A 15,825-nucleotide genomic window follows, 5' to 3' on the forward strand; every position below is an offset into this window, starting at 1 on the left:
TAAAAACATCAATGTTATCTTAACAGATAAGGACACATCGATAAAGAACATACACATTGAAAAATTGATTTTTTTTTCATATTGTAAGTATTTATTAGATACCTATGAATACCTAACTCAGTGATAACTGTTGATTTTTATTATACTGCAATTTAAAGTATTCACAAAATCTTAAATGACAATATAATATTATTTGAAACGGCGAATCAAAAACACCGTCACAGCATCTTAAATCCTTAATATTTTGCATGTTCTGCTGACTTAAATTTTGATAGTGTTTAGTGTAAAAACAAAATGTATAACAATCCAACAAAGATTTTTTATAAACATAACTTAATATTAATTTATATTATTATTATAAGAAAAAAAATTGGTATTTTAAGCAAATTTATTTATTTACAAACAAAATTTAAAAAACAGATCAATATAAGTATAAATATTAAACTAAAAATGTTCAAATACCTCTTCTATTTGTAGATGTAGTTAATTATTTTCCACTGCCAACTCTAACTCCACCCACTTCAATTTCTGTAAGGGTAATCCCTTCCCTTTAATGAATCAAAAGGAAATCTTATTGCCTATATAGATATATTCTAGATATAGAGGACTTTTTTAGAAATTGATGATTGTGACCAAAGTCTATCCACTTCGCGAAACTCCTGTTAATTGATCAAAATTGCATTCTGGGATGTCCTACGAACCTCTTCCGCAACTAACACAAATAGCTTGTTTTTTTTAATTAATAAACTTTGTTGGTAAATATCTCAATTTTGTATTCAAGATATTTCAATTTTGTAACATTCAGATACATCAATTTTGTTAAGATTACCATTAGAATGTTTCAATAAGAATGAAATAATGGTGAAAAAATGTTTTGTAGAACAAAAAAAGTTTTGTAGAACATTAAGTTAGTGTAATTTTTTTAGAACATAAAAGTATTTTATTATACATAAAAGTTATTAACATTGTACATTAACAAAAGTTATTAATATTATACATTATAACATAACTAAGTCTCATTACAAAGAATTAAATTGAAAAAATAATATCATAATATATCAAAAGGCAATACATACAATATTTTTGAAATTGCAATTTGACTTATTGGGTGGGTTTATATTCCTGTTTAAAAATTTTATGAAATTTAAAATTCTTGTAATAACAAAAAACTAAACAATGTTATTTTTTCAAATAAAGCGTATGTTCTTTATGTTGATTGTGCAAAAACTGAAAATGACATTTTCTAATTTTATTGATGAGAATCATGGCCAGTCCATCTCTTTCAAGATATTTATCAATAAATTTCATAAAAGTTGTTTCCATTTCAAAAACTAGTGACATAAAAGCTGATGGATTGTCAGTTGAACTAAGAAAGAGTACATCTGCACACCTATGACATAACTTAACCTTTTGAATAAGCCATCCAGCCATGTGTAAAAAGGCTTTATCCTTTGGTTGCATTAAAACTTTTCCTGTAAACATATAAAATGATCCTGGATGAAAATAAGATATTCCTTTAGGTATGTTATTTTCTGTTTCATAAATTCCACAATTAGTGATTGTTTGATTACAACACTTCATAAAATCATTTAGATTGAAAGCTGTCTCAAAATTTGAATCCTTGTTGTGGTTCCTAGTGTTTATATTATTGTTTTTGAACTATTTGTGTTATGTATATATTTAAATCTTATATCTTTAAATTATTACATTATTGTTGAATAAAGCCTTTATCAAGAGGTTTATATTTTTATTGGATTCATCACAATTTATTCAACATAAATAATATATATATATATATATATATATATATATATATATATATATATATATATATATATAAAATGTCAAAGATCTTAAAACCAACGAGGCTTGATCTTGACCATAATGCACCAACTGTTTCGAATGAATGGAAGCATTGGAAACGAACATTTGAGAATTTCATAGAGGATTGTGGAGAAGATGCTCCAGATAAATTTCGCTCCATCGTTAATTTTTTATCATCAAATGTTTATGATTACATTGAAGAGTGAGATTCCTATAAGAGCATCATTGAAACACTGGAAAACTTATATATAAAAACCCCTAATGAAAGTTTGGCAAGGCATCAATTACTTATAAGACATCAAACATCAGGTTAATCTCTTGAAGACTTTCTTCAGGAACTATGCAAATTTAGCAAAAACTGTAACTATAAAGATGTTTCAGCTGAACAATATAGAGAGGAACAAATAAGAGATGCTTTTATTTCTGGAATAACTTCAAATTACATTCGCCAACGCCTTCTTGAAAATTCAATATTGAATTTACAATCAGCATTTAACCAAGCTCACTCTCTTGACATTGCTCAGAGGAACTCTGAGTCTAATATACAGAAACCCCTCTCATCATCAACCAGTCCAAATATTGTTGCTACTATAAAGTTATCAGAAGAATCTTCAGCAGCACTCAATGCAATGCCTGTTCATCCACAAACAAATTGTATTTATTGTGGTAATCAACCTCACAACCAACTTAATTGAACCTCTGCTCAGAAAAATTGTCCAGCTCAAAATGTTACATGTTTTAAATGTGGAAAAAAAAGGACATTTCTCCAAAGTTTGTCTTGGCTGGCCAATCAAAAAGATCCACAGTGTTACAGCTGCAGTGCATAAACCAAGTTTGTGTACTGTTTCAAGTGGTTGTTCTGAGAGCCTTTTTCGTGCATCTGTTGTTGTCAAAATTAATGGTGAATCATTAACAGCGCTAATTGATTCTTGTAGTTCAGATAATTTTATAAGCAAAAAAATTATTGATACTTTGAAAATAAAAGCGTTACCCAGTAAAAGAAAAATTTCTATGGCCCTCACAACAATGAAGTCTGGATTAGTGGGTTGTTGTTCAGTTAACCTCGAACTAAATGGTTTACTGTATAATAATGTTCGATTTGGTATCTTGGAAAATCTTTGTAGCGATATCATACTTGGCTATGACTTCCAAAAGCAACACAAAAATCTTATTTTTCCATTTGGTGGAGAAAAAGAAGACTTAATAGTCACAAGGAAAAATAACCCATGTGCACTGCAAAAGGCTTAAATAAAAATACCTTCCTTGTTTACAAGTATTTCAGATAAAATGCAGCCAATAGCTACTAAATCAAGAAGATTTAATAAAGATGACAAAAATTTTATTGAAAGTTAAATATCACAGCTATTATCAGATGGTATAATTGAGCCATGTTTCTCACCATGGAGAGCCCAAGTAGTGGTTGTAAGGGATCTTACTAAATCAAACAAAAGAGACTCTGCATTGATTACTCTCAAACAGTTAATCTTTACACTGAATTAGATGCATATCATCTTCCTAGAATAGATGATATGATAAATGAACTTGCAAAATACAAGGTATTCTCTACCTTCGACTTAAAAAGTGCTTACCATCAAATTCCTATAAAAAATTCAGATAAAAAGTATACAGCATTTGAGGCAAATGGAAAATTGTTCCAATTTTGCAGGATTCCATTTGGAGTTACTAATGGTGTGTCTATGTTCCAAAGATCTATGGACAAATTTGTTGAAAAAGAAAAGTTACATGACACTTTTCCATACCTTGACAATATAACCATTGATGGCTATGATCAGGTACATCATGATGAAAGTTGTCTACAGTTTCAGAGCGCCTCACAACGTTGGTGCTTAACATTAAATGAATCAAAATCTGTCATTTCAGTTCCTTCGATAAATATTCTTGGTTATTGCATTAGTCATAACAGTATAAAACCATATACTGAACGATTACATCCTATAGATTTACTACCTCCTACTTATGATGTTTTATCACTTCGTTGAACTTTGGGTATGTTTTCTTATTACTCAAAATGGATCCCTTCTTTTGCTAATAAAGTTCGCCCTTTAATTAATGTTAAATCCTTCCCAATCGATAGTTAAGCATTTGAAGCATTTCAATTACTTAAAAGGGAACTTCACTCTGCCACTTTAATTTCTATTGATAAGAGCTTACCTTTTGTTGTTGAATGTGATGCATCCGATGTAGCTGTATCAGATACCTTGAATCAAAATGGTTGTTCAGTTGCTTTCATGTTTTGGACATAAACAAAAAAGAAATTAATTATCCAGCAGTAAAAAAATAAGCAGTAGCTGTTATTGAAGCTGTTCGAAAATGGCGACATTTATTCTTACAAAATCAATTCCAGTTAATCACTGATCAGCGCTCTGTAGCTTTTATGTTTGATAACCGAAAGAAAACAACGATAAAAAATAGTAAGATTCAGTGCTGGAGGATGGAGTTAGCAGAGTTTAGCTATACTATATTGTATCGTCCTGGAAGTGATAATGTAGTCCCTGATGCACTTACGCGTGCCTTTTGTGCCACAACTCAACCTCAAACAAACCTAAGCGATATACATAACTGTTTATGTCATCCAGGAGTCACTCGTATGCTTCACTTTGTTAAATCTAAGAACTTACCTTTTTCCACAGAAGAGGTCAAGAAAGTTTGTTCTAGCTGCCATATTTTTTCAGAATTAAAACCAAAGTTTTATCGATCTGTGATTGTCAGTGAGTTAATCAAATCCATACGTCCAATGGATCGTCTAAGTATAGATTTTAAAAGACCATTGTCATCTAATTCTAGAAATAAGTATTTATTTACAGTTATTGATAAATATTCTCGGTATCCATTTGCTATCCGATGTCCAGATATAAGTTCAACAACCGTTGTGAAATGTTTAGACCAAATATTCTCTTTTTGTGGTTTTCCAACTTACATTCATTCTGGCAGAGGCTCATCATTCATATCTAATGAACTAAAATCTTACCTGACTCAGAAAGGAATTGCAACAAGTAATTCTACTCCATATCATCTTATCAGTAATGGACAAGTTGAGATGTAATGGTTTGATATAGAGAAATATTTGTCTGGCACTAAAAACCCACAACCTTGATGTTAGAAATTGGGAAGTTGTTTTATCCGATGCCCTTCACTCACTCCGTTCGTTATTATCAACTGCAACTAATTGTACACCCCATGAGAGATTATTCAGTTTCCCTCGACGTTCATCATGTGGAACTTCATTACCCTCATGGTTAACTCCTGGACCCATTTTTCTTAGACATTTCGTGCGAACAAACAAAAACGATAATCTTGTTGATAAAGTCGAATTAGTGGATGTAAACCCAATATATGCTAATATTCATTACCCGGATGGACGAGAATCAACTGTTTCACTTCAAGATCTTGCACCATTTTCTGCCCCACAAGAAAAGTTTTATAATATCAACGAGAATAGAATTATTGAATCTAATGATAATGTAACTGCGGAAGTATTTAATGTAAATAGAAGCCCATCACCGAAATCTCATTATAATGTAACTGCCCAAGTATTTAATGTAAATAAAAACCCATCACCAAAAATTACATCTGAAATAAGTGTTGAAGTAAATAAACCAATAAATGAGTCATCTAAAGACATTTTGCGACGTTCTACAAGAACTTGCAAAGTTCCTGTAAAATTTGATGACTTTATACTAAACTGATGAAACTAGTCGTCTTTTCTATATAGATGGGAAGATTGTTGTGATTTGTAGTGTTTATATTATTGTTTTTGAACTATTTGTGTTATGTATATATTTAAACTCTTATATCTTTAGATTAGTACATTATTGTTGAATATAGCCTTTATCAAGAGGTTTATGTTTTTATTGGGTTCATCACAATCCTTTATACAGTTGCTATTGGATTTGCTTTTTTCTACAGATAAAAGTAATAAAGCGTTTCTATAGGCAGCTAGAAATTGTCTGACATTTGGAGGTCATTCCTACCACCTTTGCTTCGAATAATGGAAAAAAAATTCTCAATGCAGTCCAGATTAAAACGAGAATTACAAACAAACTGAAAACCTTCAGAAAATAGCTCTCTACTTAAGGTTAGAACTCTATTAATTGTGACACTTAAACCCTAATGACATAATATACTTGCTTGATTTCTAACATCACTTAATTTCCATTTCTCAATCCAATGCTTTAACTCTTCCAACTGAGAAATACTGGCTCCTTTTAAAGTTAGAGCACAACGAGCTGGTTTATCTGCATATAATTTATATGAATTCAATATATCAAATAAAGTATCCATGCCTTCAACAAATCTTACTGTTGGGAATACACTTAAAGGAAGTAAATTTCTATTAGAGCAGCAATATAATGCAGAAGCAACCTGATAACTAAAAATTTAAGTGGCAAGTTTGAAACAGAATTCGCAAAGCCAAAACTTTGTCGCAAACTGCCTAGCGTTTTCCTTTATTGACTCATTTACTTATTTCTAATTGTCTTCTAAAAAAACTAACTTGTATAAGAGATAAGTATTACCTGAATAAATTTAAAATATGTTTTATAGACCCATCACAGATTATTGGGTTTTTTGTTTGGATTTTAAATGTCGAACTTGTTTACCTAGTCAAGAATTTTTGACTCGCAATGTTAATAGTAACCTTTGAAGTTTGTTGAAATTTATTTTATTAGTAGACATTTTGTTCTCAAAATTACTATCTAAATTAACAGGTAAACAAACAACTTGCTTTTTCGCTGGAAATGAATGACGTTCAACTGGTGGTTTCCTTTTGCAACCAACAATTGGAGGAGGATTTGGGAAGTTAAAAATAGTAGGAATTGCTGATTGTAACAAACGTTTTCCATAACTATTTGTAGAATAATACATTGTATTTTCAAAATGATTACTGCGCAAATAAAAGTTTTTGTTTAAAAATACAAAATCTTTTTTGTCTAAATCTTTCCTACGACAGTTGATTACCCACTGTTTACATCTAAAAATTAAACAATAAAAGAATATGTTTTAAAATACTACAATAATAATTTTAGAAACTTTTTATAAAAAAAAAAGTTATTATAAATAATATATGAATTAGCTTGCCTTTTTTCTTCTTTAGGAAAATGAAAAAATAAAATATCTTTACAGTTTTTTCCACTCTTATTTCCACATTTTCCACATTTTATAGCAGCACAAAATGATGGCTTTGTTATAATTAAGATCAAAATTCTTTTAGGTACATACAAAAATAACTATTTGCTACTTAATATTATAAAATTCTGAGGTCTGGCAGGACATGTCATTAGCCATGACTATCATTGGCCATGACAGAAAAGTACAAACTGCATTTTCACAACAACTTAGAAAATTAAACACAAATTATTACAGCCCATAGGTAAATGTAAAACTTCATTACATAGATAAATACAAACTTTAAAACTGAAGATAAATAAGAATTTAAAACCTACAAAATGTGATAAGCTGTGACACTAAAATTAAAATAACAATCAAAATATTGTTATTCATTTTTAAAAATATGTGCAAAAAAAATTTGTTGAATTAGAAACTAAACAAAAAAACCAAGCGTAAATTTTTAAGAAGTAAATTTTAAGGATTATTTAAAAGTAAATTTAACTCTAAAAAATCTATTTTGAATATCGCCACAATAACACTGTCCTAAATAATTAGATTCATATAAAACATGATTGAATATCCAACTAAAACAAAAACAATAAAAAATAAAAAACAATTTACTTATATCTAAAATAAAGTCATCTTCAACTTCTATAAAATTAATATCTTGTCGAGATTTCAATACATCACCTGCAAGATAGAGCATGTTTCATTAACTAAAACATTAAAAGATTAAACTTTAGTAACTTTAAAAATAGATTTAAAAATTGCAAAATATAAGTACTATTTATAAAAGTACATTCAATAAGTATATTGTCTATGATAATAGAGAGATTCAAAGATGTTTCAGAGATTTTTTAAAAGTTAAATAAGAAATTTAAATACTTACTGCATGCACATCTACAATGCCGCATGCATTATAAGTTAATTGCATCTAAGTACAGTCTTCCAATACTATACAGAGTGTAATACTATTTTGGTTTTCTAAATTCTGTAATTGTTGCGCACTCGGTTAAGAATGTTTAACGAGGGGGGGGGGGGTTTGTAGTTGTAAAATTCTAAATTTCCTTATTACTTTTATATTGGGTATTTTTTGACATTTTTTTTTTTAAATAAATAAATTTAATAAAATGATTTGTTTTAAATATAAAATTAGAATTTTTAATTATTTTCCAAATAAAAACACACTTTTTAAATCCCCCCCCCCCTTCCCCCTCTATACTGGTTTTAAAGAAGTTAAGGTTGCCACATGGCAAGTTCGAATCATCAGCTTGCTCTTTTTTTTATCTCGGATTATCTCGGATTCAATAGCTGCCGCGGGTTACGTGCAAACATCCACAAATGAGCATTAATACTACTATTAAGTTCAGCAATAATATATAGTGATAATGCAAGATTAAGTCAGGTTGGTAATCGCTTAATCCATTAATGGTAGAAGTGATCCATTAATGGTAGAAGTGCTTATAACTACAATCTTTCTAATTATAGTATTGTATATGCTTAAGTATTTAAATATGCTTATGATTTATGTAAATCGGAGATAAACAAATTTGGTGTTTAGTGTGTGTATACGCTTATTTCAGCTGATTGTTTTACTTAAGTGCTATTTTTTAGTTGTTTTTTTAAACTAAAAAAAACATCACTGAAAATTTGCAAATATGTCAAAAGGTAGAAAAAAAGGTTTTCAATTTTTTTTCTTGATGATTCTCTATATATAGAACCTCCGCAGTAAAACGTTTCATAATTTTATTCAACTGTTTACACTTTTGTCTATGCCATGTGAATGTAATTTTTTTTTATCAGGCTGCTGCAAGTGTTAAATTAACTTTTAATCCATAGTTTTAAGTTTTGTCACAAGTGTAAGTACACAAAGCCACAGAAAATTATCACTGTCTGTTTATAAGTATTGAACTGTAGCACATAAAAGTTTTTGAATTTTTTCCTAATATTGTGTAATTTGGCAAATTTAAGGTATAATAACTCAAAATTTGTTTAAAATCAGTTAAAAACTTTTAAAAATCACTTAAAAAAATTAATAACCTATTACTACTCATAATTTCAGGTGATCACCTTTTTTTTTTTACAAAGTTATGGTCTGTCAAAAAACGAAAAAATCTACTGCAAGCTCCAGATGCTTAATTTTTTTCCTACTTTCGATTGATATTAATTCAATTATAATGAAGCTGAATGTTTCAGAATTTTTTTATAAAATCTGTAGATAGTCAAATTTGAAACGATTCTGAGGTGTTACTCTAGGAGCCTTTAGGTGATTTGATATGGAATGACCTATATATATATTAGTATATTGAATAAACATTTTTTTCTCCAAATTTGGTTGAAATAAAATGTTTTATATTTTATTATTGTTATTTGCAGGATCAAGATAATGAAACGTTGAAGGAAGCCCTTAAACGAAACGTTGAGAAGCCAGTAAAGATTCTTGTATACAGCAGCAAAACAAGAAAAGTTCGAGGTTTATATTTGCTTTTTAAATTAGAGAGTCTAACATTTGCAGTTTACTTCATTTTTAGTGACTCAAATACTTGTATTAAATGCATGTATTAATTGTGTATCATAAGGTAATACTCGATATATTTTTCAATACATTGAATATTATCTTCATACATGAGTGTCATGAAGCTAATTTAACATAAATACATTGAGTATTATCTTCATCATGAGTGTCATGAAACTAATTTAACATAAATACATTGAGTATTATCTTCATACATGAGTGTCATGAAGCTAATTTAACATAAATAGTTTTAAGAAAAAACTATTTTCAGATTTTTTTGATTTTTTTTGATTTATGATTATTTTTCATTTTGATATTATTTCATTTTGATTTATGATTATTTTTATTTTTTTTTAAAGTTATTTTTTTTAATTATAATTCGCCATTAATATAAAATTTATTACATTATAAAGAAAAAAAGTTTATAAATTTTTTTTAAAGTTTATACTTAAAATATCATAGTGCGCAATTTTTTATCATTTTTTTATTACATCATATATACATAGTAACGGTATGATATTTTTTTTATAGATGCAAGTATTACTCCAAGTAATCTTTGGGGTGGTCAAGGATTATTAGGTAATCATAATGTTTTAATAATGTTTTATTAGTAATACTTTTACCAATTGATACTGATAGACTGAAACTAATATTTACATCAGTTCATTACAAATATTACATACATACATACATGTATACATACATACATACATAGACTCAAGTCTAAAGAAAGAAATATTTACTATAACAATTCTTATTTTTTGTTATAGGTGTTAGTATTAGATTTTGTTCATTTGAGGGTGCTGCTGAAAATGTTTGGCACATACTGGTAACTTATGCTTTTGATGATGACATGTTTTTTTCTGCGTATTTTTAAATTTTGTTGTAATAAATAGCAAAATAACAGCTTGTTAATAATAAGATATGAAAGAATTTAGTTTGATTTTGTTATAGGATGTCCACCCAAACTCTCCTGCTGACCTTGCTGGTCTAAGACCACACACAGATTATATAATTGGTTCTGATACTGTATTACATGATGTAAGAGTTTTCCGTATTTTTCTTTGAAATTCTAATGAGTTTATGTTTGTCTTTATATATCATCTACTTTAGGTAGACGATTTTTTCAGTCTTGTGGAGCAACATGAAAATAAGGCCCTTAAACTTTATATTTACAATTCAGAAACAGATGGCTGTCGTGAGGTAACAATTAAAATATTTGAATTTATCAATATAAGAAGATAACTAGAAACTATTAAAATATTATTTTTATCATAAAGGTTACAATAACGCCTAATTCAAAGTGGGGAGGCGAAGGAAGGTATTTTTTTTTTTTTACTACCCATTAGACTAAATCTTTGTACTCTGTATTTATAATAAATAAAATTCAAATTATGCAACAATTAATTATTTGACGAAGCTTTTCAAATTGTCTCCTAATTTTATTACAGACTTGTTATCTTTTTTAATTTAATAATATCGGTAAAATCCTATGCTTCTTTAGGCTGCTGTTTGTGTTTTAAATTAATCTATGCCAGCTGTTATATTGTTTTATTATTTCATAGTCTGTATCATAGGGGTCGTCGATAAATTACGTCGCGCTCTAGGGGGGGAGGGGTTAGTGGTTTTGTGATGACTCATACAAGACTTGTTACTAAAATGTTACGATATTGTGACGAGGGGGAGGGGGTTGGGTCAGATAGGTCAAAAATAGTCGAAAATTTCGTGGCATAATTCATGGACGACCTCATATTAACATGTCACAAATTTCACACTCTAATTTATGGTTGATTGGTAATAAAATCTATTCCTAAGGAAAGTTATATAAACTAACAGTATACGTAAAATCCACAGTTTAATCCAGAAACTAAACAGTTTTTCTTCATGCTTTGTTATTTGGTAATTTAAAAAACCTTTAAATACCACTTTATATAAATAAACTCAGGTCTCTTTAAAAATAAAATAAAATTATTTAAACTTTGCTACAAAAAGTTTCTACAAAAGTACTTATAACATTTGACCATTAAAATGCAATCTTTTAAATAATAAAACGGTTTCTGATGCATCTATTAGCCATTTGAATACTTTAAAGAAATATTAAAAAGATAGATCTAGTTAAAGTTTAAGTAATTTGTATGTGAATAAATCTAAAGAGAAGAAATTTGGTTACTTTACACTCTTAACTGTCTTTATAGTATTGGATGTGGAATTGGATATGGATATTTACATCGTATTCCTATTCCTGATGTTACTAAATCATTGCACCCACCGTTCATTGCTCCGACAACTGTTAGTGCAACTGGTTTTTCAGAGGTTAGAAGAATATATAGTTTTTATACATATATTTTCAGTTGCAATACTTGATTTAAAATGCTGTGACAGCTAATAATTTATGTTATTAACTAAATCTTTTGATTTCTGTTTTAAAAATGAAAAAGGTTTTAAGGTGTCACTAATAGAATTATAGTTAATCATCTGAAAATAAATTTATTCTTTATTATTATTTTTTTCTTTAAGGTGCCGTTACACATTTCTCCGCTTCCCATTAACACGTCAGGGGTGCAAGAGTCATTAGGCGGCATAAACTTTAGTAGTACTATTCCGAAAACCACATCTATTATGACGCCAAATTTATCATCAGGAGTATTAAATGGATATTCTGCAGCACTTACTGAGACTCAATCTCCAATTTCTCATCCGCATTATGCAACGCCAAATGTTTTTTCAACTTCACAACAAGTGCCTCTCTCTAACATTCTTTCAACGACTGCATCAAATTATCAATCAGCAACACTAATAGCTAGTAATGTAGGATTAAATCCACCAATTACAAATCTAAATACCATTACAACTAACACTTATGCAGTGCATAACCCTAATGATGTATCACGAAGTCCTGCAGCTCACCCAATTATTCCCCCAATGGAAATCTCACAAATCAGTAGCGCAACAATTATTGCTAAACCAGTTCCATTAACAACAGATATAACACTTGGTGCTACTCCAAGTAATATACCTGCAATTTAATAATTTTCTTATTATTATGTATTAAAATTTATTTAATAATGTATATTTTTTTTTGTTTCTTTTTAAATTCATTTCCTCATATTGTTTGAATTTAAAACGTATTTTTTAAAGGATCAAAGATTTAAATAAAACACTTTTTATCTAATTATACTACAAATATTTCCTTAATAATTTATATTTATATAATTTAGTTATAGGTTATATATCTTAATATAATTTTACATAATTTAAGGTATAGTGTAAGTATTAATGCAACAGACAATAAGTATTAAAACTTCATATAACAAACTTTGCTCCTGTCATAACAAGTTTATTTGATGAAATAGTTGGTCATTTTGTTTTGATTCGTTACGTACGTTTGAAGGAATCTATAGTTTCTAAATACAGATATTATTGAGCTGGAGGTGGTCCGATTTACTGAAAACAGTTTCGCACGTATTTGTCAAATTATTACCGTTATTGTTACCATTATTATTATTATAACTAAGTTAAACAATAGCTTCTAGTGGACGCGCTTTGCTTGCTTACAGAGAATTTAACAATTCTCTATAACCAACCTGTCATCTTGTAAGAGTGACTAAAAATAAATTAAATTTTGAAAGCATTCGCATCATTGAGTTTATAACAGTGATTTTATGAAAAAGCTTTATACAATTTTAGTCACAATGCAATCTTGTGATGATGTCATGTTGTGTTAGTATTGTTATGATGTCATGTTGTCATAATGACTCATCAATTTAGTACATTTGGCAGGAAATGGCTTCGTTCTCTGCAGACTTGCACCCGTCGTATGCTATGACCAAAACACTTCATAGAATTTTTATTTTTGGTTTGTATTTACTGAATTATTTACTCTTTCATTTGGCACGCTTTCTGTAGAGCCAGAAATGGCTACCATTTAGATTATTGAAAAGTTTCGTGAAAGTTTTACAAATACGGTCTTAAATAAATTAAACCTGTTTCATCGTCTTTTATTGGCATCGGATTCTTTTATTTGCATGTTTAAAAAAAGTATACGTAACAGTTAAAAAGGTCAAGCGTCTTGTGCCACTAAATCGTCTACGAGTTTTTTACAAATGAAACGTTTGCGAAATCTGAATATCTGAATAAACATTTATTATGATTTATTTTGTTTTTAAATAAATGGGTTATTTAATTTTATGGAATATTTGGGAGATTTGATTTTTTGAATGTTGCATTTTTATATATTTTTTATTTTTAAAGATTCATTCGTATAAGTATGAATCAACTAAAATCATTTAATTGTTTTACTGTTATTGCAAATTCGTTTAAGGGTCCATAAAGTACATACGCTTATAGGAAGAAAAAAAAATTATATGCTTAACCTTCTATTTTCTAAATTTCTTTGCAATAGTTAAAATAATTCCAGCACTGAGTCGAGTCTTTACTTGAGAACTTGAGACTTCACGGTCTGGAAATTAAAGCTTCAGTGAAATGGAAATTAAAGCGTCAGGACTCCATTATAAAGCCCAATTATATTATATATATTGTATAATTCAGTTATATATATATATATATATATATATATATATATATATATATATATATATATATATATATATATATATATATATATATATATATATATATATATATATATATATATGGGGAAGTACCCCATAAATTTAGTAAAAATTGAAAAAAAAAAATATTTTGTTTGTTTCGGAAGCGAAAACTAATCAAGATCACTATGAAATAAAGAGATTTTGTAAACAATGTCAGGAAAGTGGAGTAATTTCAATTTTTTCAACCATACTCATCAAGTTTAATAATAGCAACGATAAAGCTTCTGCTTATTTCAGAGGCTCACTTATGTGCTTTATGTACATAAAGTTATAAATCTTCTTATATAAAAGCTTTTTATATATTTTATACATACTTTGTTTTTACTTTAATTATCTACTCTGCTTAAATTACATTTGACTCGATTGCCTCTAATTATTTCAGTTTCTTAAACATTCCTAAAATGCAAATATATACTTTGTTTATATGAGTTGTTAAGTGTAATACGAATATATTTTATCAAATTTTATTAAAAATTAGTCTTAATTATGGTAAGAAAAGATTGAGTAAAGCAAAGAACTAGAGTTACTGGAAAGAAAAGAGTTTTTTGTGGTAACCAACACACTTTATCATCACCAACATCAATGGCAAACTCAAAAAAATAGTCAGACATTGATACTAGTACTTCAAAATCAGCCAGCAAGATTGAATATATTAAAACGGATATTTCAAATAAAAATGATGAAAAAATAAATGGTTATAGAATAATTGATGTTGAAATTTTAAATACTATATTTGAATCTTTATGTTGTCCACAGTGTATTAACGATAAAAGATTGGTTTTGAAATAGAACTTTGTGGGAAAAAAAAGGATATGCTTCGAATTTAATATGTTGCTGCAGTGTTTGTGGATATAGAAAATATTTCTATACATCTAAAGCTTGTGACAAGATTGGCGATGGATAATGGAAAAGTGTTAGATGTTAAGCCAATGAGTAGACTTTGTAAACAATGTCAACTAGAATTCAGAGAGCTACAAAAACTGGTACAAATCTCATAGTTGTAATATAAATTGTATTGGCTCAGCAGGAAGTATGGAAGTAACTGGTGCTAAACGCATTTTCAGTAGATCTATCAAAGAATACAGATTGCAATATATTAAATTTTATGGAAATAGTGACAGTAAAGTTATCCAGCTGTGAAATTTACTTATTCTGGTGTTGAAGTTGAAAAGTTAGAATGTTTTAGGCACGTTCAGAAACGAGTTGGGACACATCTAAGAACATTAAAAAAAACCCTGAAAAACCTCTGTGGTCGTAGAAAATTAACAAACAGTCTTATTGACAAGCTTCAGAATTATTATGAGATTGCGGTAAGAAGTAATAAAAACAATCTACAAGGCATGAAGAAATCCATTCATGCTACACTTTTTCATGTTGCCTCATCAAAGGAAAATAACCGGCACACTCACTGTCCAATTGGTGAAAACAGTTGAAGCAGATATCAGAAAGATAAATCAAATCAATGTACAAACAGGCAAATCAATGTACAAACCAGGTGCAGGACTTCCACTATCAATTATAAAACATTTAAAACCAATGTATGCAGATTTAAGTGAGGAATTTTTATTACGTGAATGTTTGCATGGGCAGACACAAAATCAAAACAAAAGTCTAATGATTTGCAATGATTTGGGATTGAATCCCAAAAAAGTATGTCAATCTAACACAGTTAAAATTTGGAACATACGATGCTTTAGCAAACTTTAATATTGGGAGAAAAAGTTCTCTTTTAGTTTATGAACAGTT

At 28.6% G+C, this 15,825-nt stretch overlaps 1 protein-coding gene across 1 annotated transcript in view; it reads left to right on the forward strand.

The window, feature by feature from the left end:
• Positions 1 to 12,547, forward strand: part of LOC100199475 (Golgi reassembly-stacking protein 2) — a 33,494-nt gene extending 20,947 nt beyond the window's left edge. The window contains exons 3-10 of the mRNA XM_065799723.1: positions 9,328 to 9,424; positions 9,998 to 10,045; positions 10,237 to 10,295; positions 10,421 to 10,507; positions 10,580 to 10,669; positions 10,747 to 10,787; positions 11,662 to 11,779; positions 11,984 to 12,547. Of these exons, the coding sequence (XP_065655795.1) occupies positions 9,328 to 9,424; positions 9,998 to 10,045; positions 10,237 to 10,295; positions 10,421 to 10,507; positions 10,580 to 10,669; positions 10,747 to 10,787; positions 11,662 to 11,779; positions 11,984 to 12,493 (1,050 nt within the window). The 3' untranslated portion in view covers positions 12,494 to 12,547. The remainder of the gene's footprint in view (positions 1 to 9,327; positions 9,425 to 9,997; positions 10,046 to 10,236; positions 10,296 to 10,420; positions 10,508 to 10,579; positions 10,670 to 10,746; positions 10,788 to 11,661; positions 11,780 to 11,983) is intronic.
• The last annotated feature ends 3,278 nt before the right edge of the window (positions 12,548 to 15,825 follow it).

This window comes from Hydra vulgaris, chromosome 06, assembly GCF_038396675.1.
Source record: "Hydra vulgaris chromosome 06, alternate assembly HydraT2T_AEP".
NCBI classification, from domain to species: Eukaryota; Metazoa; Cnidaria; class Hydrozoa; order Anthoathecata; family Hydridae; genus Hydra; species Hydra vulgaris.